This window comes from Muscardinus avellanarius (assembly GCF_963383645.1).
Source record: "Muscardinus avellanarius genome assembly, chromosome: 7".
In the NCBI taxonomy this organism is placed as follows: Eukaryota; Metazoa; Chordata; class Mammalia; order Rodentia; family Gliridae; genus Muscardinus; species Muscardinus avellanarius.
The window spans coordinates 85199918-85223976 of NC_137793.1; the positions used below are offsets into that span (position 1 = coordinate 85199918).

Consider the following 24059-nt stretch of genomic DNA (forward strand, 5'->3'; position numbering starts at 1 on the left):
CTAAGTTTGATCTCTGATTATCACCCAGGGGTCACATGCATACTGACTTGTCCACACGCCACATCTGAACGCTCTGGGGCAGTGGTTTCATTTGCATTTGGACGGCGGTGTCTATCTTTTGAGGAGAAGCTGGTTTGCAAGTCTGCAGCACCTCATGTGCACCACCACCTTCCTGGTGCCCATTCTCATACTCTGGCAGCCATCTCCATGACATTCCTTTGATGGCTACATGGGCAATTTAGAAAGCAAATGCAGCTTTCCATTCCTGATGACGTTCAGATGCTTTAGTGAAAAGGCAAAAGAATTTCCAGGGAAGTTGGGACATGAAGGCTGTTTAGAATCAAGTGGGGAGCTGGCATGTTGATACATGCCTGTAATGCCAGTACTAGGGAGGCTGAGGCAGGAGGGTTACAGGTTGGAGGACAGCCTCAGCAACCTAGCAAGACCCTGTTTCAAAATAAAAAATAAAATAGATATGGCTGGGGGTAGAGCTCGGAGGTAGAATGCCCCAGGGTTCAATCCCCAGTAACACACACACACACACACACACACACACACACACACACACGATATGGAGTATGGTGGAGCCAACCACATCCCATCAAAGCGGGTTAGTTTCTCAAGAACCAGAAGAAACTTAGGATGCAATGGCCTCACTTAGAATGTGACCCCGCAACTTGCATTCTGAGAGGAAGGATTTTTAGCAAGGCTCCAGGAAAATGCCATTTGGCTGCCGACACTATACTCAATCGATCTGCTAAACTGGGTTTTAAATTCCTAATAGGCCCAGTGTTATCAACACTCAAACACCCGGTGCATTTGCACCCACCCCCTTCAGCAGGAAGTGGCAGGAGCTGGAACAGCATCCTCTCATCCTGGCCCTCGGGCTCAGCAAGCACAGGCCCAAACACCTGTCAGTGAGTTCCACAAGCCTGAGCATCGCCAGCCTTCCACACCACTTCCTACAGCCCATCCGGAAGCGGGAATTCACCTGCCCAGCAGGCAGTTCCTCCAGCTCCTGTGTCTAATGGGGGCGGAGGGGAGGTATTTGGTTTGGTCCCAGAAGACAGACCAGCCACTCAAAGCTAGCAGAACTGTATTGTAGGAAGAGGGCTAGAGCAACAGACATAACATATGGCCTGTGGCTTGACTCTTCTCACCTGGGCATGTTTCGGCCTCTCCACACCCATCTCACCCATCCAGCGGCCGCTGCCCGCCTTCCTGAGGTGTGAGCAGGTCTTCCCGGGCTGCTCCCTTCCCCCAGGCTGTCACCTGTCCAGCAGTGCAAGTGGTCGGCTCTCCGAGAGTCCAAGGTTTCTGCTTGGAGCCCCTCGGGTCTCTTTGGCTTTAAAAGACACGGGAAGTGATGACCTTCCCAGTGGGGTCCTTTGGTAAGAGTAAGAGCCTGTGAGCTTTCCCAGTGGTTTCTTTCCATTTCCTTCCAGACCCACTACAGCATGTTGAGTCTGTGGGCCAATATGGTGACCTGTGGATGCCTAAATGACCAGGGGTTGGGGCCCAGGGATCCTCACAGACTCACTTCAATGAAACCCAGGGATCTGGGGATTGTGTAGGCTTGGCTCTGGAGTTCACCCACAGGAAATAGTTTTGTTTTGTTTTGTTTTGTTTTTTGGTAACAGGAATTGAACCCAGGAGCATTCTACCTCGGAGCTACACCCCTAACCCTATTTATTTATTTATTTATTTATTTATTTATTTAAAACAGGGTTTCACTAGAGTTTTAGGGGCCTCATTGAGTTGAGTTGCTGAGGCTGTCCTTGAATCTTCAATCTTCCTGTCTCAGCCTCTCAACTACTACTGGGATTACAAGTGTGCGCCACCCCATCAGGCCCAGGGGAAGTATTTTTAAAGGATGTAGACACAGGCTAGCAGGCACACATGACTTCATAAAGTGAAAATATTTTCTTACCCCCTGTGGTTTGCACATTGTAATTTCCAGAGAACCTGGGAGGTAAGTCAGCTATGTGAACTCAAAGGTAGGCTCCTAAGCTTGCCTTCTCTGGCTTGCACTGGGGAGGGCCTAGGAAGACTTAATCAGTGTCGGGTGCCTCCTCGGCACTGTTATTTCTTTTTCTGCACTGCCTGCAATACCTCTGAGCAGATTAGGACATCACTGAAGACAGGAATGAGTCTTTTTCTCTCTGGCTTTCTCTCCCTAACCCTTGCCTATAGCTGCAGGGCTTAGCACCTGGAGAGGCAGATCTCTGAAGCAGGCTGCTGCGCTGGCTTTCGAAGCATTCCCAGAGATGGGTCTCTATCTCCAAGTATCATCTGTGCTTCCAGTCCTGTGCTGGACTCAAGTTTGTCATGAAATAAAAACCAACGGCATGCACTGGTGAGTGAGAGCTTGGGATCCCAACGAGGTCGGGGTCCGGCCACCTGCTCTACTTGGTCAACTGTCCAGTTGCCTGGCTCCCTTGTAACAGGACGGCCTAGCTGCTCACTCACTCATCCCGCCAGAGTTGGCCTGGCTAGCCCCAAGCAGGGAGCCAGACTGCCTGAGTCTTACTGACATGGAAATGTGCAGGACAGGCAGAGGCACCCCAGGGGGGAGGAGGATGGATAGGAGGGAACAGGCTGGAAGGGGTGCATTTAGACAGCTGTACAGATGGGCAGTGGCTCCCAAGATACAAGCTACCAGGATCAGCCTCACCAGGCCAGGCACGGGAAGAGTCATGAATATTCAAGTCAACATTCAGAAATTCATACAAATCATTGTGCCTCCCCAATCCTATGCATTTAATAAGCTGCATCTGATTAGGACATCCCAAGAGGCAGGGACTGATGCTTTTTTCTCCTAATCTCTTTCCCCCCACCCTCACCCTCACCCTTAGCCCCAGGGCTTAGCATACAGGCCACTTGGCCAGCCCCTCTGGCTGATTGCAAAGCTATACACAAACACTCAGGCAGGTCTCCAAGTACCCCCACCAGCACAGAGATTTCTGAGCCTCATTCCCTCTCCTGAGCCCCAGTCCCCCTCTTTATTTGACACAATGAAGACGCTTCTCTGTCCACAGCCGAAGCCTCTATAGAGCAGAAAGTCGTCCCCTCTCCTAGTGCTACAAAGCTCATCTACTCTTGGGCAAGACAAAATTGGGACAGAAATTAAATAAGAAACAAAGTCCTAAACGAGCGGTGGCACACACTGGAATGTCTCACAACAGATAACTGTAGCAAGGCGGTGACATACATGAGGAGCCCTGGCGGGTTCCTGGAGAGATCTTGGATTAAGAACCTGGAGTGGTGCTATCCCTAGTCCCATCTGGAGGAAGCAAGCTCCTGAGCTGCCTGGCCGGCGGCGTGACTCTCCAGCAGCCCCCAGACCCACAGGCAGGGACCAAGTTTGCACGTGCACCAAGCCCTTTTGTTTCAGGCTTAGCAGGGGGACCAAGTGGTCCTGTCCTCATTATACAATCCTTTGTTTCTTTCTGATCCCCCGCTCAGCCCCACAGGCTCAGAATCACAGTTTGCTCTCCACTGTGCATGCACATCTGGCTCCTCCAGCTTCCTGGGGAACTCAGGCACACCATGCAAGGTGGGGAATGGGGTGGAGATGGGTCTTCCTCCCCGGGAGAAAAGACAAGCCGGAGCTGAGGATGAGGATGAAATGCCTCATGCTTGCGGGGGATGGCCAGGCCAGATCCCCTCTCACCTGTACTGGTCATAAAGGTGATGATGGTACTGCTGATGCCCTCGTTGTCCCGGGAATAAACCCGCAATGTGTACGTCATCCCAGGATAGAGGTCTGTCAGCTGTATAGGCTGGGCCTGTGCCTTAACAGGGACAGTTTTTTTCGTATGGTTGCCTGGGGAACAGAAATCTTGGTCAGCCTGGAATCAGGTTCCAGGAGCTGGAAAGATAGTGCTTGGGTTCCTGATTGCCTGTCAAAAGGTAGAAAGGGCAGAGGCAGGGAGGAGGGTCCCGCGGGCCCAGGTCCACTGTACAGACCAGGTTACCAGGCAGCTCCCCGATGCCCATTCATGCAACTCTAACTCCCTTAGACAACGCACCTTTGGCTGAGGACCCAGTTCTCTTCTCTCTCTTAAAGCTCTCCTTTTGCAACACTGTCTTAGCACTAAACATACCAGGACATACTTCCTTAAACTCTGTTTGTCAGCTGATGCTCTGCTGCCCTGGAAGCAATTAACTTCCCAGGTGAGCTCTTCCTGGTGAGAGCCCGAGAGCCAGTTAGCATCCCTGGCAGTTACTGGAGCTGAGGCAAGACTATGCTCTGTGGTGCCCACTCCTGGTTTCACCATTCACTTCCTACCATATGGCGAATTCAGATTATCATGAAAAGCATGGGCCTATGCCCTGGGCTGTAGGCAAGTGGTGGTGGTGGTAAGCCGAAAAGGTCTAAACCGAACCAGGGATTCCAGATCCTGTGGTGGTGAACCATCCCCGCCTCCCGAGATAGCTCCAGGTGGGCTAGCCTAGGCGGGTTAGGCTGGGTTAGTGGTTAAAGCGCTTAGAACACATGCTGGCCAGGCCAAGGTGGTGGGCATAACCCCACAGGAATGGGGCTTTCTTAGAGAAGGCACATGTCTTCGCCACACTCTGCAGTCTAACCAATCTGTACCCTGGGTCCCCGGATCTGGCAAAGAGTAAATGGCTCAGCTCAAGGAACCAGGCCTGTAGGACATGGGACTCTGGCCTGTGTCTCCAACGGAGGTTCATTCTGTGAGGAAAGCACAGCTGTGGCCCAAGCCTGTAAGCTGGTCTAGTAGAAATATCAGGATGCTCAGAGTCTGCTATGGAGATCAATAGAGAGGTGAGCTGTGGCTCACTGGGGGCTGTGCAGAGCCTTATTCTGGGCAGGAAATGGATGAGGGGCCCGTGCAGGCCTGCCACAGAGCATACAACTTGGGCCTCCACTAATGGCTTCTGCGTCCTCTTCCTTTTCCTGGAACCTGCTCTTCCCACCCCTCTGCTGCCTGAGTGCACATCGATTTCATTAAGCTATAATTAAGCCAGCCTAACAGGGCTCCCTGAGCCTGGGGGAGTCCACAGGACCTCTTTAATGGCATCTAGCACTACGCTCTGCCACCGCCGCCGCCACCCCACATAGCAATGCTTACTGTCGATGTACTCAACCACAAAGTCAGTTCCGGGCCCGAAATTGTGCTTCCAGGTGATGTTGGCCCATTTACTGTTGGGGAGCACCGTGACGTTCCATATGGACTGCTCATCGGGGGCTGGCGGATGGGTTAGAAGAGGAGTTAGTGGACAGCAGGGAGTCAGCACAGGAGACATGGACACACACACATGCACACAAGCGTCACACACACACACACGCGCACACATACACACACACACACAGAGCTGGGAAAGGGCAGAGTCAGAAATGGCTGTGCACAGGATCTGAAAGAGCTCCAAGCTGCAGCCTTGGTGGCCAAGCCAGAGGTAGCCATCCAGGGGCAAGCAGGAGCAGTCAGGAGGACTCGTCAGCAAAGGAGACCTGAACACTGTCTATGTGTCCACACAGGTGGGCTGAGGAAGGGAAGAGTGGGTTTGGATTAGAGGTTCTAACCTGGGCTCATTTCCCTTTTAGAACCCTTTAACAGTGCAGGAATAAGATGACATGATCAGTATACCAGCAGAGGGGGAGATATGTCAGCCTTTCCCCCCTCAACCATGAAGGTCTACAGGAAGGAGAGAGGATGTCTTTCAAAGTCAAGCCAGAAGGCTGGGGGTAGCTCAGCGGCAGAGTGCTTGCCTAGCATGTGGGTTTGATCCCCAGCACTACTCACCCGCAAAATCAAGCAAGATTCATGATGAGATTTGCAGGAAGGATGGGACCAAACATGGGAAAACCCTACTGTGCTCCTAACCCTGCAGTAGAAGATGGTATTCCAGAGAGGTGACCATGATCTGAGGATCCCTGTGTTGTTCATGGTCAGTGAGGCCTGGATTGATGTGTGCAACCACCTTATATTGCCTAAGGTGACTTGGGGCCTAGGGCCTTAAGTCTCAAGCAGAGATAGTACAGATGTTTCCTCTCCCCATCATGGCCTAGATGGGACCAAGAGAAGATGACTCCTCTTTGACACCTAAACCTCCAACTCCCTGTGGTCCAGACACCAGAAGAACCCTATTTTGTTAGCTTCCCAGTCCCACAGTCTTTGAGGCTTGATCTCCCTGCAACACAGAGGATATTAATTATCTAGCTACTATGAGCTGGGATATACTCTATCAAAGCCATGTGCTGTCTGAATCCATAGCCTATGTATGAAAGAATGGCACTAATCTTCAAACGTAATCACTTTCAAGAGTCCCAGCAGTCTGATTACCCCATTTCCCAGCAAAGATTTAATAGTGGAGGACTAGCATGAAGCCTTGTATTTCAAAGACTTTACAAGTGTGGCTCCTGTATATTTTATTAGCATGCATGGGGGCACTGTCACCAGCTCACTTGTCAAAAATAAATGAACAGAGTACATTGCTGATGCACATATTCATTATCTTTTTGACATGTGACTGAGTCTGCAGGGCTGGGGAAGTGATAAAAGACTTCCTGGTTTTTACTTCAAAGAAGTGTCTTTTCTGCTACAACCCTATCAGGTGCTGGTGGCCCCAGGTGAACATGAAGCGTGTTAGGTGAGGCTGCGGCAGTGGTTCCGCGGATGGCACTGTAGGGTACTCTCCACAGGGAGGGCAGAGGTAGGCTTCTTCACTTATCTGCCAGATGTGTCAGTTGTACTGATTACTTGAAGCCACCTCAACTCCCAGCTCTGTGGAATTTCATGGCTCTTGGTAGTGGGAGTGAATTGTGATTAGCCATGATTTGTACACAAGTTTTTTTTTCCCCCCCTTAGTGCTAGGCCCTGTAAAATAGCTGGATAATTTGTAGTGTGTGTGTGTGTGTGTGTGTGTGTGTGTGTGTGTGTGTGTGTGTGACTGAGGATTGAAGGATTGAACCCAGGGGCATTCAACCTCTGAGCTACACCCCCAGCCCTATCTTATTTTCAAACAGGGTCTCATTAAGTTGCAGAGGGCCTAAGTTGCTGAGGCTAACCACAAACCTGCGATTTTCCCATCTCAGCCTTCACATACTGGGATTACAAGCGTGCGCCCCCACACCCAGCTATTATTTGTACTTAGTTGGGCCCCAATATAATACTGACCCCAATTGGGCTATCTTAAGGGAAATAAAGATTGGGGTGCTTTTAGAAAGGTCGAGCAATGGAGACCAACATGATTTACAGATGGGACTCCAAGGAACGCATCACCAGATAAAGAGATCAGAAGATGACCACTAAAGAAAGATAAAGCTCAACGAGGAGGACCAAGGAAACAAACTAGCAACTATAAAACAGAAAGGGCAGGCAAGCAAACAAGAAGGCCCATTTCATCTGGAAAAGGCAAATGTAGGAAATGTTTTGTCCTAGGATGTAAGATAGGATAAATATGAAAACTCATTAAAAACAATCCTGGGTGGCAGGACCTCAGTTAGATCAGGACTGTGGCCAGGCCCACTGCAGCTTCGGAAACTCCGAGTGTGAGCGGTGAGGCTGGGTCTGTGCGATAGCAAGGCCGATCTTTCCAGAAGGCAAGTTGTCGCGCTGCCGGGGAGCAAGACGGCTGATTCTCTATTCTTGGTCTACCTCTTCTGTGAATTCAAAGCTCTGCTTTATGACAAAGATGCCTCGTTGTGGCCCCAGAGAACAATGAACAAGTCACTGATGACAGCCTCTAATAGTCTAGCAGGTTCACCTCAGCTGACTTTTCCCTCAAGTGCACGCTGTTTCAATTCTAGATGTTGCACCTTTAATGCAAATCTGTGCATCGGAGACACGGGGAAAAGCGGGACAACATTGCCCACCTGTCTTCCCTTCCTACTCACTTAACATAAATATATGTACTGTTGCGCCTCCATCCTCCTTCAGGGGCTGAGGGAAGTGGGCTGATGGGAGGCAGGGAGGCCTGGAAGGTGGAGCAACTTGCCTGGGAAGCAGAGCTAGAGAAGGGAGGTGGTCATAGCCCTACAAGTCTATGCTGGAGCAGAGGTCTGTGGACTCAGTGCTCAGAGGTATTGCTGAATTCTCCAGGGCTCTCCTTAGGCTGGAAGAACAGGACTTTTTAGGTGAGATGTAGGAGTGGCTCACTCTCCTGGCTCCAGGCCAGCCCTGGGATTGATCCTGACCAGAGGCCCCACAGAACAGCCACAGTTTTCCCTCCAGGAATGCATTTGAGGGCACAGGGGACTTAGGCAGAAAGAGAGATGGAGTACCTTTGGGTATTATGGCACAACTTAGCAATAGTATTCTCTGGAAAGTTTGGCTTTTTTTTTTTTTTTTTTTGCACTGGAGATTGAACCTAGGGTCATTCTACCCCTGAACTATACCTCCAGACCTTTTTATTTTTTTAAAACAAATTGGAGCCGGGCGTGGTGGCGCATGCTTGTAATCCCCGCGCTTGGGAGGCAGAGACAGGAGGGTCGCGCCGCGCTGGTTTAAGAGACTCTGTTTCCAAATAAAAAAGTATAAAATAGGTCTGGGAGTGTAGCCCGGAGGTTGAAGGGCTGCCAGGAACCCCAGTACTGCTAAAACAAAAACAAAACCAAAAACAACAAAAAACAAAAAACAAAAACAAAAACAAAAAACAAATTGGAGCCAGGTGTGGTGGCGCACGCTTGTAATCCCCGTGCTTGGGAGGCTGAGACAGGAGGATTGCACAGGTTCGAAGCCAGCCTCAGCTACTTAGTGAAGCTCTCAGCAACTTAGTGAGGCCCTGTTTCCAAATAAAATATAAAACAGGAGCCAGGTGTGGTGGTACATGCTTGTAATCCCAGCATTCTTGAAGCTGACACCGGAGGATCACGGTTTGTGGACTGCCTCAGCTACTTAGTGAGGCCCTCCGCAACTTAGTGAGACCCTGTTTCAAAATAAAGAATAAAAAATAGGGCAGGGAGTGTAGCTCAGAGGTCAAATGTTCCTGGGTTCCATCCCCAGACCCGCAAAATAAATAAATAAATAAATAAATAAATAAATAAATAAAATAGGTCTGGGAGTATAGCCCAGAGGTATAAAGCCCCTGGATTCCACCCTCAGTACCACTAAAAAACAAAAAAACAAACAAACCAAAAACCCCAAAAACAAACCCCCCAAAATTGGAACAGTGTCTTACTAAGTTACCGCATGCTGTCCTTCAAACTGAGATCCTCCTGTTTTAGCCTCCCAAATACTGAGATTACAGTGTGCCCCACCATGCCCAGCATAGGAGCTCTGACCTTTTTTTTTTTTTTTTTTTTAAGAAATGACTATAAAAAAAAAATCTCTGGAGGGAGAGAGGCAAGGAAGGAGCCATGGTTCCAGGAAGAGCGGCCTGGCATGGCCAGCCACTCTCTGCTCAAGGACACTGATGTGGCTGGAGCTGGAAGCTTCTCAGGCAGCTTGTACGGTGTCGGGTCCTTTTCCTTCCTAGGTTCGCCCTGAGCTGACTGCTCCACTTGTACTGGGAGCACCCCTACCACCTGGGACCCGGGGATCCTGTCTGAAGAACAGGGTCCCCTGGTGAAGAGTAGGGAGCTGAGGTGGGGTGTGGGTGCTGAGTGGTGGAGGACCCTCCAAGAGGAAAAGCATATGTGAGGGAATCTGGGCCTCTAGGCTACCAGACTGAGGTCCCAGTCATGTGATGAGTCTGCGAAGTCAAACAAAGAGAGGTGCTGGTAAATGCCGCCCCAGACCCTGCATGTCTGCTGCTGGAGCTGTGAGTTTGTCTTTTGAGACCACCAGGAGGTGGCCGGAGGGGACCGGGAACGGGGGCAGGGCGCAGTACCAGGTTCCTGCATCTTAGTCCCAGTGGTGGTGGTGGGAGGGCTCTCCGTGGTGGTCAAGGCGGTGGTTGTAGTAGTTGTGGCGACGGTGGTGGTGGTGGCCACAGTGGTAGGTGCGACGGTTGGGATGAAGGGGGCTGTGGTGGCTTCGGTGGTGGCAGCCAGGACAGTATCATCAGGACTGCTCACAGTGTCCGTCGCACCCACGGTGGTTGGGGGCAACGTGGGAGGAGCTGAGAGGGAAATGTAAAACAGCCGAGTCCGGTTGGTGGGGCTGCGCCGGCCTGCGCACACGGCCCAGCGCGCAAGGCAGGCAGCCGGCGAGGAGGTGCAGCGCCGTAGCCCCAGGCCTCCCCAAGCACGAACGGCGCAGACACGACCATGGGGAAGGAAGAAAATGAAGCCCTGTGTGCATTTCATTTTCTTCTCATGGTCTGTGTGGCTCGAAGCACCCGGCATGCACCCAGCCAAGGAGGAGGAGGAGGAGGAGGAGGAGAAAGAGGACAGCACAGAAGAGCTCAGACCCCGGGGACTGCATGGAGTCCCAGGCCGAACACCACATAGACACGGGCCCGAGCAGCACCAGTTGGGTCCAGCTCTGGAGCTGGCCTCAGAGGTGTGGCCAGCAGCTGGGCTCTAACCTCTAGGAGCCTGGGCAGCCTGCTATTCTGTCTTTCCTTCCAAAATCACCCTTTGTCATACCCGCTTTAGTTCAAAGAGCCACCCACACCCAATAGTGCAGAGAGAACAATCCCCACTCCGCAGGGAACCTTGCAAGCTGCCAGTCTGCAGCTCCCTCCTGTCCTCCTGCCTGCCCCCCAGTCGTGGCCCCACCTCTCCTCTTTCTACTCTGTTCTCTTCTCTGCCCAGTGGTGGCCCTTCCTGTAACTTCCCCAGGCCACTCTGACTTCTGGTATCTGCCTTTCTCTAGGAAATATGGGGCCCAGGCATCCAAGTCTTTCCTGTTTCTAATAGAACCTGGGAATCCCAGCGTGGCCCGTGCTTGGTGACACTGTCTTCTCAGCCCACAGATGATACAATAGTCGTGAGTGAGACTCAGGCTGGGCTCCTTTCAGCAAAGATCACCAGCTAAGACACAAGGTCATTTGGATCTGGGAGAACTTTTTCATCTCCCCTGGTCCCCACCCAAGCTACTCGTTGTCAGCCACCGTGGCCGCCTAAGTCTGTGTGTGTGGTTACTTTTTCACAGGCCCTCCTTCCTTCTACAGAGAGGACACAGAAGCTAACACAGGGCTGCCCCACCCTTACTCTTCAGTTACAATCTTTGCTGAAGCCGAGAGTGTAAGAAGAAGGATGAGGAGAAGCCAGGAGAGCCAGAGCTGCCTCTCTGCTCTCGTATCTCCCGCACTCTGATCACGGTGAACGCCCCACTGTTCCTGCTGATGGTCGTGGGCAGAGATCTTAGACATAAACAGATAACTCTTAACTCCAAAGGAATAGTGACAACTCTCCTTCAACCTCCAGAAGTTTAAGAAAATAATATCCCCCAGCTCTCCCAACCCCACAGAAGGGGGTAGGCCAGGGAGGGAAGGCAGAGCAGGTCAGCCAGATGGCTTTTCTCAAAAGACAATCAATCGACCTTTCAACCAGAGCCTGACCAACAAAAGCCCTTTCATTCCCCTGGGTCTCCAATATCAGGGGTCCCCCATAGAGAAGGAGGGACTGTTCCTGAGGTTTCCCGGCTTCTATACTTCTAAGATCAGATGTATACTGGGGCCCGGAGGCTGTTGACCACAGAAGTCACACAAGGGGGGCTGACTATGCCTCACACATTCCAGAGATTCTTTGGCAAGTTTAAAGCCAACAATGCCATATTCCCCAAACCCCGGTCAACTCTGAGACATCAGGAAGGCATGGGGAGGGGTGATAGCGGGGACCACCCTTCCTCTTAGGGTCGTTATTCAGGGATCTATTCAGCCTGAATGTGACCTAGGCCTGGAATGTAAACTCAGCGCTATCAATGTTCAGTGTGAGGATATTCATCTATCTTGCCTGCCAACTCACACACACACACACACACACACACACACACACACACACACACACACGCTAGAGAGACCCAGGAGGCAAAGGCCGGCTGTCTCAGGCCTGGTCCCTACAGCTCCATGCTCCATGGTCCTGGGCTCACAGTGGCTCCTCCTGCTGCTTTGTGCTACTGAAAGGAGCCTGAAAGGGCTATGGTGTCCATCTGGGCTGGATGCTGTGACTGAGTTCCTTACCAGTAGTACATCTGCTAACAACTTTTGGTCAGTAGCATGTTCTCCAGGTCCCCTTTTACCATAACTATCTTCAAGACATCCTTAAGAAGCACTCCCTTTTAACTTGAATCACCCCCACTATAGTTCAGGGACCTGGGCTTCCCTTCCTACACACACAACGTCCATCTCCCAGGCCCCTGATCCCAAACCAACCTTCCCCAAAGCCACACTCACTCTCACGTGGCTCTTGTATAAGCAGAGACACACACATTTAATCTCTCTCTCTCTCTCTCTCTCTCTCTCTCTCTCTCTCTCTCTCTCTGACACACACACACACACACACACACACACACACACACACACACACACGGCCCGCACACTTCCCAGGGCATCCTAGCAAACATCCTAGGGTGAGAGACGCTGAGAGAGGTCAGTGTGTGTTCCTCACTCGGCACTGCTGCTCAGGGAAAGGATAGGAAACGACTCTGGGGCTGCCTCCGTGCCATCTTGTCCCTTCCCTCTGTTGGCCACTTCTGCAAAGTGGGGTGAGAAGAAAGCCCTGCTCGCTGGTGATGGCTACCTAGCCGCTTCCCCTCCCGCTCAGTGGCAAGAGTCTCCGAGCACGAGTGAGTGGAAGCAAGAGGGGACAGAGGACTGGACTCACTCCCCAGGCCACTCCCTGGGGTCACAGCTAATGCATCAACATGCCTTCTGACTACTCGCTGGCTGTGTCTACAGCCCCCAGGCCGCACAGGGCCACCAGAGACCGGGATGGCAGAGGTGAGAAGGCTCAAGGTTTTCCCAAGGGGGAAAACCACCCTTTGCTCAGATCAAAGGAGATTCAGAGTTTTTGAATCCTTGGGCCATACTGGGGAAGAGAATGGAAGGGGAAGAAAGCCCAGAGTGGGGCTGGCTGATAAACAGGGTGGGTCATGCTCTTGGCAGACACATTTCTGAAGTAGGATGCCATTTCTTGCCACAACAGGAACTATGGGTTTGGAAATAATTTTGATCAGTGCTCAGTGAAGACCACTGGTCTGGCAACCGACAAGACGGAGCAGGGACCCTCCCTTACCTAAGGGGGAGCCAGGGCAACCCAGAGCTTGATGCACAGCACAGGGGCAGAGCCCTGCCAGCACGGAGGCTGGGTCCACGTCTACATACAAGGAGGCCCCTAGCCACAGCTGAGGGGGTCCTACCAGCATTCTGGGGAGTACTGTGTAGGAAACATGACATGTCTCATTCACTTTCTGTCCCCCAAATTTGCCATGGAGCTGAGAACCTATTAGGAGCTCACCAAACATTTGCAAATCTGAGCAGAGTCAGAGACAAGGACAGCAGTTTCCAGAAATTCCAAGATGGAATGTTCGGTCCAAAAACGTCCAAATGGTGCATGAACTACCCTGGCCAAATCACAGATTGTTAGACAGATGGGCAGCTATCCTAACAGACTGCGGATACAGGTGGATGAGAAGGATTATCTTCACTTGGTGAGATATGAACAGATCAGTTTAGGAAAAAAAGTGCCTAAGTTTGGAGAGGATGAGAGGGAGGAGTGGTGGGCTGGACCCTGGGCCCACGTAAAAAATGTAGAACCTGGGCTTCATTGCTTGGCACCTACAGATTGTACAGAAGGTTCTTATGTATGTAAAACTGAGAACATTTGATATTATCGGCACATCTCATTTGCAGAAAAAGTGCAATCTGCCTCTACCACTAAGTCACGTGGAAACTGGAGCCTAGGAAACACACTTGATTGATGGACGGAGACCCTGAGCTCATTCTGCAGAACATGATGAGTCTGGATCTCTTCTAAATGGAAGTAGAAAGTAGGGTGTTTGGAACCACAGCTCTCAGCCCCCTCACAGATGCCACTCACAAGAGGGCAGCACAGACTTGGCACTGATGGTCACTGGCCAGGGCAGACTCCCCACCGCTGGACCCACCTGCCTTGGGCCCGGGTGCCAGAAGTGGGGAGGTGGTGGGGAACAGCTTGACCATGAGCCTGGAACAGACGCCTGGCACTCTCTCTTAGGCTGCCCCCGGCACAGTCACAGAAGACTCATACATGAGTTTGAAACACAAAGTCAGGGGGACCCCCAGTACGGCAAGGATCTCTCTTTCCCTGGTCCCCAGGTCCTAGGCAATCTCCCTGTCTCACATGCTAGCAGAGGTGTTCAGACCCTGTAGGGAGAACCCAGGTCCTGGGTTATGGGGGCTGGGGCAGTGGAGAGAAGGGTGATGGCTGGTCACCATCTGCAGATCTAGCTGAAAAACATACACGCACTGAAGGAAGCAGGGAATGCAACAGAAATAGAATCAATCTGGGGAGGGGGCAAGGAGACAAATGAACAAAGAGAGGAAGAAAACAAACGGGGGTGCTGTCCTCTTCCTAAGCCCAGGCTCGGGGTTCTCACCTGCTTCCCTGTTCTCCCCAGCTTCTTAGAGTTTGCTGGGGAACCTCACTTGGGGAAGCCGTCTTCCTGCTGCCAGGGCAGCTCTGTCCTTATTTCCGGCCCAATGCAGTTCAGGCTCAGAGGAGGGCCAGGAAGGGAGCACTGGGGTCCCCCACCTAGTCCCTCCATCTTGGAAACAGGCCTTCTGTGGGGGAAGAGCCCACGACATGAGGACTGAGGCAGAGCCTGGCAGCAGGTCAGTTCCTAAGCCAGCACCTGCTGGCCAAGCACCTGGCTTCTGCTCTAACTACACCTCCCAGACCCGAAGAGTGGAGGCTGTTCTTACTGCTAAAGATATGGAGAAGACTGGCTTCTGAAGGGTGAGGGGACAATCAGCCCACAGTACCCACTGAGATTCCAGGTGCTGGAGCACCTGGTCCTATCCAAGGACACGCTGGCTTGTTCTTACTGACCAGAACCCACGGTAGCTGGCAGAACTGGCGCTGGGCGCCCCATGCAGCATGCGAGGCTGGCATGCACAGTGCGCTCACCCTTTCAGGGGATGGTGGCCTGACCAGGAGCCAGCTGCCCCCGCTCCACCATGCTTTCTATCTCAGTGCTGTGAAATGTCAACCTCAGGCAAGGCTCAGGTGGGAAGCAATCATTCAGCTTCAGAGAAAATTGCAGCTCCAGAGAGCAGGTGAGGAGCCTGTGTGCGAGGCCCCTTTTGAGCTCCCCTCTTAGAAGGGGTAAACATGGAGTGAATGGGGAGAATGTGCTTGCTTCACACGCGGCCTCCCTGGAAGTCTGGTTTCCACTCTCCTGAAAGGGCGAGTCTAGAGCATGCTTTTGGCCCGAGCCTCTCTGGCCTGCTCTGCCCTGGCTGGGCCAGACTCCACCTGCACTGCCCACGGCATGCCCGTTACCTCTGCTGCTCGTACGGTACCTGCAGTTGGAGTGGCTTCAGACACAGCACCAAGATGGCCAGAGAGAGGGAGAGAGGAAGAGAGAGGAGAGAGAAAACAGAGCACAGATGAAACCACAGGACAAGCAGGCAGAGGTGGTCTGGTACAGACCTGGCCCAGATGGTGTGGCCAGGCACTGGCAGGGTGCTCCTGGCATTCAGGGGCCATGGCCAACCCTACTGGAGTCAGGGACATTCCTACCTTTCCATCGTGGTCTTGGAGAACTTCCTAATATCTACTGTTTTACCCCTGTTTGAGAACTAGTTATCTAGGAGGTAGCAACAGAGGTAGTCTACCAGAATTCTATGTCCCCAGCTCTTTTTCTGGGGTGTGAATTGCCCTGGTTGGGACACTAAGATGCCAGGAATTAAAGGCATAAGGTGTAGGTGGTGCAGGAGAGCCAACCCTAGTCAAAAGGATGGTGCCTGTGTCTTCGTAGATGGATGCTGAATAGTGTTGGGGTGGATAGGAGAGGAGAACGTGTTGGACTGATCATCCCTGCCACCCAATCTTGGGCTTGCAAAGCATGGGGACTTTGAAGGAATGGAGTCCTGAATCCCTCACGGTTCATTCTGCTGCCCCAATTCTTTCCTACCAACTTACTTTATAAAATTAGAATCCCAGATGTGGACTGAGAACTCTAAAACCAATCCCTGGATTTTCTGCAAATTTCTAAGTTGAGAAGAAAGTCTGTCTTTGTTCTTTTTCCCCTAGGGCTGCAGAAGGATTCCTGTGATGACCAAGGGGGCTGCACAATGGGGCTTTTGTCTGCGTGCTGTGTTGGGTAGAGACAGGGGTAGTAAGGGAGTGGCCTCACGTAGAACTCTAAAGAAAGCACATAGAGGCCTGTCCTGGCCTGACCTTTGGTAATAGGCTACATCAGTTACTTCACTTAAATCCCCAACTCTAGTCAACTTTCCAGATGCACAGGGAGTTGTCAGAAGAGTACACTAGGAGGGGGGAGTTTATTATGTGACTCACTCCTGCTTTATGAGATCAGAGAGGGACAGAGAGGAATGCCAGCCCTTCTCCAGCTTCCGCCCAGCCCCTCTGCCCCTGCTTTAGTGCTGATCTGCTGGCTGGGGAGGGTCACAGGGCTGCTGATGCAGCTGCACAGGAAGCCTGGGGTGGGTCAGCAGAGCCTCGCAGCCCCAGCAGGAAGCATGATGCTCTCTAGGGATGGGGTGGGGGAGGTGCTCAGGAGACCCCATCCAGGCCAGGGTCAGGACGTGGGACCTGAGCCTCCCAGGGCAAGTACTAGACGTGATAGCTTGTCAGCCCCAGGAATGACTACTCACATGGCTTTGGAGTCTCCCTTGGCAGAACAGATCTCCCTTCTCAGCCTAGCCACTGTACTTCATTTAGGCATACAATTAGATATTCTTATGGTTGTCTTTAGACCACGTGAATGTTCTATTACCTTTGTGTACCTCTGGCACCACACATTGTGGGTGCTCAAGAAAGGACTGTTGCATAGATAGACCACTGAACCTCTGGAGAGGCAGAGGGGTCCCCACCCTTTTCACAGGGGGGGCTGCTCATTCTGAGGCTTTCGCAGTCTTGTATTGCTGAAGCCAGAACTTGTGGGTGAGCCTGGAGCCCCCTCTAGTGGAGCACCAAGGAAGGTGCAGCTCTGGAGGGGGATGCTCCGCTGTTGGAACATACCAGGACCAGGACCCAGGAGCTCACCAGCCCTTTGTGAAGCTGGCTTGGCACAGGGATGCTTCCCAGCGTCCCCTCCTCTCCAGGGCCTGAAACTCATCCAATTCCGGTTGTGAGAAGGGACCACGTTTCCTGTTCTGGGCAAGCAGCTTCGGTGCTGGTGCTTTCTTCTATCTCTTTGAACCCTCATGCCCTTGGGAAAAAGGAAGGCTGTCCTAGAGTCTTCATGGGGCACTTTCAATAAGATTCCTGCTCCTGAAGCAGGTGACTAGTTTCAACATTCTTTGGAGTTCATTAACACACCTCATCTCTTTGTCTCAGTTTTTGTTCCCTTCCTGCTCCTTTATAAAGAAAGATGGTCCATGCTAAGCAGCCGAGCAAGTCTGGGTAAGGTGGCGGCTCGGGTCTGACTGCAAATCTAAGGACATCTGAGTCTTCCAGATACAGTGCCAGCTCCTATTTCTCAGTATGTAAACTAGGTTGTTTCCTGCTGGGGGCTCGAGGATCCTCAGCTCCACCTCCTTTTTAGTCCAAAAGGTCAGGGCACAGCTCTCAGTGTGTTTCCTAGGCATCTGAGTCAGCCGGGGCCTTTCACATTGGGGACAGCCACCGTAGACCTACCTTCATTCGGGGATGCTGGAGACTCCTCTGTGACGGCTTCCCCAGCGCCCACCTGCGTCCTGGCATTGAGGGTAAAGCGGTATCGGGACACGGGATCAGCTCTCTGTATGGAGAACTTGGTCTGATTGGGAGAGAAGTTTTCCACTATCTGCTTTCCTACTTTGGTTCCATTAACTGGGGAGAGAGAGTGCAATTCAAGTTTAGCAACTTTTACCATGGTGGGTTTACTGTGCCTGTAAGGAGAACGTTATCTTGGCTTTCTGGAAAGGGAACTGGTGGCCCCTACCTGGTGATCTTAAAGCTTGGTTCAAAGGCAAAGAACTAGGTAAGAACTATTTCCCACCCCAGGGTTAGGATTTCTTCACTGATCTCATTGTCTCGAGCTCAGTGCAAAGCCACACAGCTGATTCTGAAAGACTGAGTTTATAATTCCCAAGGACAAATCTCTTGAGTTCCATTCTTCTGTTCAAATAGAACTGGGGTCAAGCCACCAGGGCTTTTGATTGTGAACGCCTCCTTTGTACAAGGCATATTCAACATGCCTCAAAGGCTAAGGGGTCAGGCCCAGAAATCGATTCAGAACAGCATACAAGTACATGGGTGGCTATTCACACAGTTAACAGCACAACACCTGGCCCTTTGTACCCACGAGTATAACCTGACCTCTGCTAGAAGACGTAGAGATTTCCAAGTGTAAGACACTGCTGTCCGTACTGCGACACTGAGCTCTTGAGGTGAGGTGGTCCTGACCCAGGCCCAATTTAGAGGCACTCCACAGTTTCTTGGCTGCTCTACGTACATCCATCTTATCCTAAATGATTCTTTTTTTTGTGATATTGAGAATTGAACCCAAGGGCATTCTATCTCTGAGCTATACCTCCAGCCCGATTTTATTTTTTATTTTGAAACAGGGTTTTACTAAGTTGCTAAGAGCCTCACTAAGTTGCTGAAGCTGGCTTTGAACCTGCGATTCTCTTGTCTCAACCCTCAATCATGGGATGATAGGTGCAAGCCACCATGCCCAGCTTACATGATAGCTTTTAAAGGTGTCCCTGAGTATCTGTGGACTCCTGGGTGCACGCTCTCTGCCCCACTGGATGAAAGGTCCATCCTGTGAGGAAGCTCTCCTAGACTTTTAGGTGTTGGTAACTACAAGGCCACTGAGGACTGGAACATTTCCCTCCTTTGACCAGAGCTCCTTTTGCCTCCCCTGTCAGAGTAGAAGCTCCCTGCAGGAAGTGTTGTGTAGGGACAGCAGGGACTGGTTTGCACCTTCCTCCTGTACTCTTATGGGGAAATTTTACCTCAGCCCTACCATCCCTCCACAGTGTCCAATACCCATAGACTATCTCAATTCCTCAGGAAAAAGGATGAAATCAGGGTTTCTGACTCCCAGCTTATCTCAGAGAGAGGGAGGGAGAGAGATGGCAGAACCTACAGGCCACGTATTTGAGAGTGTATCCAATCAGGATCCCATTGGGGTGTTCTGGATGATCCCATTCCAGGTTGATTGTCTCCAGGTTGGGCTGCCGGACTCGGAAACGCCTGGGGGCACTGGGTACTTGGGGAAGGAGGAGAGAGTGGGGGAGATGAGGGATGGGGCAGGGAGGAGGAGGAAGACACAAAAAACAAAGCACAAGTGTGAAGGCCTTGCCCTTGGGCGGTCCCCCCATGCTGGAGAGCCGCCGAGCCAGAACCCAGGAGAACCAGAGGCGCCAGAGCCCACCACCCCATCCAGGATGTCGTTGTGCCCATGTGTGAGGACAAGCATGGTGCAGAGGCTGCTATTTTAATGGGGAAGAGGCAAATCAAGTTTTCCTTTAGCAACTATCCTAGATTTGGTACACATTAAGCTCTGATCCTGCAGATATCTCCAAATCAGGCAGAACCATTCGTTACCAGGCAGGAAACCAATTGCAGCTGTTCTGTAGAGAGGGTGTAGTGTCCCATCCTAAGACAAGGATGCTCAGCCCTGGGGCCAGGCAGCATGCTAGGTTCAGGGTTGAGGAGAAAGAAACCCAGGATGGAGCACCTGGGGAGGGAGAGATGGAAAGGCCGATGATGAAAAGCAAGCCAAGGAAGAGGGAAAAAACAAGAAAGAAAGTAAGAGGAAAGCACAAAGGAGAGAAGAAAGGAGGAAGAGAAGAAGAAAAATTGGGGGATAATATGAAGGGAGACAAACCAAGCAGTGTGTGCATGTGTGTGTGTCTCGCTCTGAATCTCACCGTGACACATAACTGCACTGCACTAATGAAGGTATAAAGAAAAATGAAGAAAGGACAGTGAAAGAGGGAACAACGGGAAACAGAAGTAGAGCAAATGAGAACTGTTTCAGAGGCCTGGCAAGAACAGAGAGATGATCAGGGGCATCACAGATGTCCAAAGCCTGGACTGGGTCAAGCCATGAGCCACAGGAGGCAGGGGTTACCCCGGGACGGCCCTCAGCAGAGCCTCGGCACATAGGCTGACTCGACAAGAGCTTCTTGACGATGTGGAGAGACTCGTGACCATCTCAGGCTGTGGCGAGCAAGTGATCCAGGGGCCAGGAGGCTCATGTTCCTTCTGTCTGGGGCCATTCTGCAGAGCCCATTTGAAATCACATCTGTTGACTGCCCAGGTCTTCTCTTGAGATACAGCCTCCCATGGGGGCAGGTAGCCGTGGTGATGGAGGCTCCGTGGGCATGACGGAGCTGCTCAGCCTGCGGGTTATCAGCTCCTTGAGGCCAGGCAGAAAGCACCTTGCATTGTCCATGGTGAGCCGTGCTAGAGTTGTTCCTGGCCCACCAGCGTGTGCTACCCTCATCCTGCCCCACCTTGAAGGATCAGACCTACCTCCTTCTGGGGTGGTGAACTCCTTGGTCTCGCTGCGAGGCCCATCGCCTCTGCCATTGACCACAACCATCTCCAGCTTGTAGTTACTGTAGGGGAAGAGGCGGGACACCACGCCCCGGGGGCGGTCGCCAGGGAAGCTGGCTTGCTGTCTCTTCTGAGACACCCACAGGTTCTTCAGCAAGCTGCTCTCCCTCCAGTAGTAGGCCTTCAGGACAGAGGCAGGCTGGTGAGGGCTTGGACAGCAGGCCGGGTTAGTGGTTAGTGGTGGTGGCAGTGAACGGTCTTCCCTTTGGTCACTATAGACTCCAAGTCCCAGTTCCACACAGGCCTGAGGGAGCTTCTTTACAGGCCTCAATCATTAGCCACTAGTGAATATGAATTTATGCTGAACAAGAAATAACGTTGTGGCTTCACTCATTTTCTGAGTAATGACACCTCGGAATGGGCCAATTGGCCAAACTTACATTTGAGCTGCCCCATCGCAAGATTTATTTCCAGATTGGGTAACATGCTGCTCAAGGAATCCCTGCCAGAACCACAGATACGAGCCAGGGGTCCAGGCAAGGAAAGTTCTGCTCTGTGCTTGAAGACCGCATCACCTTGAGTTAGATTAGTATGGTTTAGATTGGCAGCAGACAAGTAACAGGTCACCCCAGAATTCTGAATGTGAGCAAAGGCTGATTTAATCCTTTGAATCAAACGGGTTCTTTTCACATTGTGTGAAGACCTTTAGAGATGAGACAGTCACGTGTTCAAGAGACAGTCACATGTCCAAGTCGGGGGGTGCAGGGCTGCCTGGTGGCAAAGCTTGGTTGGGATGGGAGGCCATGGAGGGTGGTAGTGTCGCAGGGTGCAGCAAGGTTGGATTAGCAGTAGGTAAGAAGCCACGGGGCAGGCTGCCACTGCAGTGACACCCAGGCTGCCCACAGCAAAGTCAGGAGGAGATTCAGACTTAGAGGGACGGATGGGAGATTTAGCCAGAAAAACACCCAGCAAGTAGGTGAAGGGTGCAAGCCAACTGCTTGGGGTGGGTCCAAAAGGGAACACATAATCTGGCCTTCTTTCTTGACTTGCCAAATTAATTTTTTTTTCTTTCTGTCCCCAACTGTCCACCAGCCAACTCTTGATGACCTCTGAGGCCACAGAACCAGCAATAGCCCATGATTACAACCTCTCCCACTTTCTGGCTAGCTTTGCAACCGAGACTCGCATACCCAGGGTTTTCTCTTCCTTTTCCCCACCTCAGCTCGCCCTGTCCAAGACAGAAGACGGGGCAGAAACTGCTCACAGCTGGAACACCAGGGAAGCCCAGGACCTCGATCACCTACATGTTGGTAATCCAGAGTTGGCTGTGACAACAGGGAAGTGGCACTCCCACCCTTTCGGTGGCTTTGCCTGTTAGTGGTGGCTTCTCCAAACCAGGCTGGGCGAGGCAAACAGCCTTGCAGGGGCCACTGGGAGAGGACAGGAGGGTGTAGCTCAGCAGCGCCTCAATCCCGTACATGAAGGTGCATGTGACACACAACAAACCCTGTGCTAGGCAATGACAACCCCCACCTGCCACCCTTGGAAGGCCTGTCTGCCAAGCAGTGTCTCAGCACATCTGCAAGACACATCTGGGTGTGGGTATATGTGTACAGCCATGAGCCGCATGATGATGCTTTGGTCAGCAAAGGACCTCATATATGCAGGTGGTCCCATAAGATGATCATGGAGCTGAAAAGGTCTATCACCTAGTGATGTCACAGCCATCAAGAGGCCAAATGGAACACATCATTCTCACGTTTGTGGTGATGCTGGTATAACTAACTAACTGTGCTGCGAGTCGTATAAAAGGACAGCAATACAATTATGTACAGTACATGCTACTTGATAAAGATAATAAACCACTGTTACTGGTTTATGTATTATTTATGATTTGTGGGGGGGGTACTAGGGATTGAACCCAGTGGCACTCTACCATTGAGCTATATCCCCAGCCCCTTTTATTTTTTATCTGAGACAGGATCTCATCTAACTAAGCTACCATGTGCTGGCCTCAAACCCATGATCTTTCTGTTGGTCTTCTAAGCACTAGGATTACAGGCCAGCACATACTACCACCCCAGCTTATTCTTCCGTGTTTTATTTTCCAGTACTGGGGATGGAACCCAGGGGCACTCTACCTCTGAGCTACACCCCACCCCCGGCCCTATTTTTAATTCTTTATTTTGAAACAGGGTCTCGCTAAGTTGCGGAAGGCTTCACTAAGTGGCTGAGGCTGGTTGCGAACCTGAGATCCTCCTGTCTCAGTCTCCCAAGTACTGGGATTACAAGCGTGTGCCACCACACCTATATTATTCTTCCATTTTTTAAAAAGTTAAAATAGTATGCCATGTTATATTTGGCGACAGCCTTGAATATCTTGCATTTACTGCGTTTCTTGCGTTAAGAGGCCATATTGAGGGACTGACCTAAACCACCTGGGTTCATATATATACTCTACGATGCTGGCACAATGACAAAATCTCCTAATGACAAGTTTCTCAAAAAACATCATATCAGATCCCATTGTTAAGCAACACATGACTCTGTGTGTGTGTGTGTGTGTGTGTGTGTGTGTGTGTGTGTATGTCTTTTTTCCCCCAGGTGTATTTTTGAACAGATCATTCTAGAAATCATTTTGAATCAACTTTGGATCCAGTAACTACCCTATGCCCTATGCCCCCTTCTAAATAGCCTCGGCCCTGCGTCTGCTACGCCCTTGCCCTGGTTAGCGAGCCGGGTGGTTAGGAGGAGTCGGGAGCTGGCTTCCTCACTCGGTACTCTCTGAGCTGGCCCTGGACCGTGTCGGAGTAGACGCGGTTCCACTGAAGGCTGATGGCTGTGCTGTTCATGACTCGGATTTTAACTTCGGTGGGAGCAGCTCTGGGATCTGCAATGTGTTGGGACAGAGAGCCGGTTATACAGGCAGGGCTGGCCCTTGGACTCTAGGGGCCCCTCTGACTTGTTATTAGCTGGCTTGAATCTCCACTGTACTCCATTGGGCACTCTAGAAAAACTAGGGCTATGACTCCTCCATCAGACTATACTCAGAGAAGTGGGGGAAAGCTCAGGGCAAAGGGTATCAGAGCACATGGGAGTGATGCAAACATTTGGAGGGCAATTATTTGAGACACTCATGGTCTGGCTCATCTGCCCCTCTGTCCTACTCTCCGTCTTCCCCCACCTACTCTGTGGCTGGAGGCTACTCTCAATGGGCCTTATTAGCTGGGCTTTCTTGTTCTTTGGCTTCTGCATGGCATTGGCCAATAGGAGGAGCCAACACCAGCAGACAGAGAGGTAGGAGGAGTTTAGCTTGTCCGGGCTTCCTTTTGCTGGGCTGCAGGTTGATAGCGTTGGGCTCTTGTACCCAAAGCCATGGCTCCTGAAGGTGGTCCTTGTAGGTCATGGTGACTCATCCATCCTCTCTCCATCAAGGCTCAGAGTGGCATAATGGTTACCATTGCTAGCCTTCAAGGATGTTTATGGACTTTGATGTCTGCCCTCTAACCCTGTCCATCTACCATAAACAGTCTTTTCTGAGTGT

The 24059-nt window shown here is 51.5% G+C and overlaps 1 protein-coding gene across 7 annotated transcripts in view; it reads right to left on the reverse strand.

The window, feature by feature from the left end:
- The window catches only part of NFASC (neurofascin), a gene marked incomplete at both ends in the record, with an annotated part of 67716 nt that overhangs the window by 7319 nt on the left and 36338 nt on the right, over window positions 1–24059 (reverse strand). For 3 of the 7 annotated variants that reach the window (XM_080698235.1, XM_080698233.1, XM_080698232.1), the window contains 5 exons: window positions 15358–15372; window positions 17660–17833; window positions 19098–19220; window positions 20492–20696; window positions 23290–23405. In XM_080698235.1, the coding sequence (XP_080554361.1) occupies window positions 15358–15372; window positions 17660–17833; window positions 19098–19220; window positions 20492–20696; window positions 23290–23405 (633 nt within the window). Of the gene's footprint in view, window positions 1–3673; window positions 3827–5099; window positions 5217–9798; window positions 10071–15357; window positions 15373–17655; window positions 17834–19097; window positions 19221–20491; window positions 20697–23289; window positions 23406–24059 lie in introns of all 7 variants that reach the window. The other 4 variants (XM_080698230.1, XM_080698231.1, XM_080698234.1 and 1 more) reach the window with 4 other exon arrangements.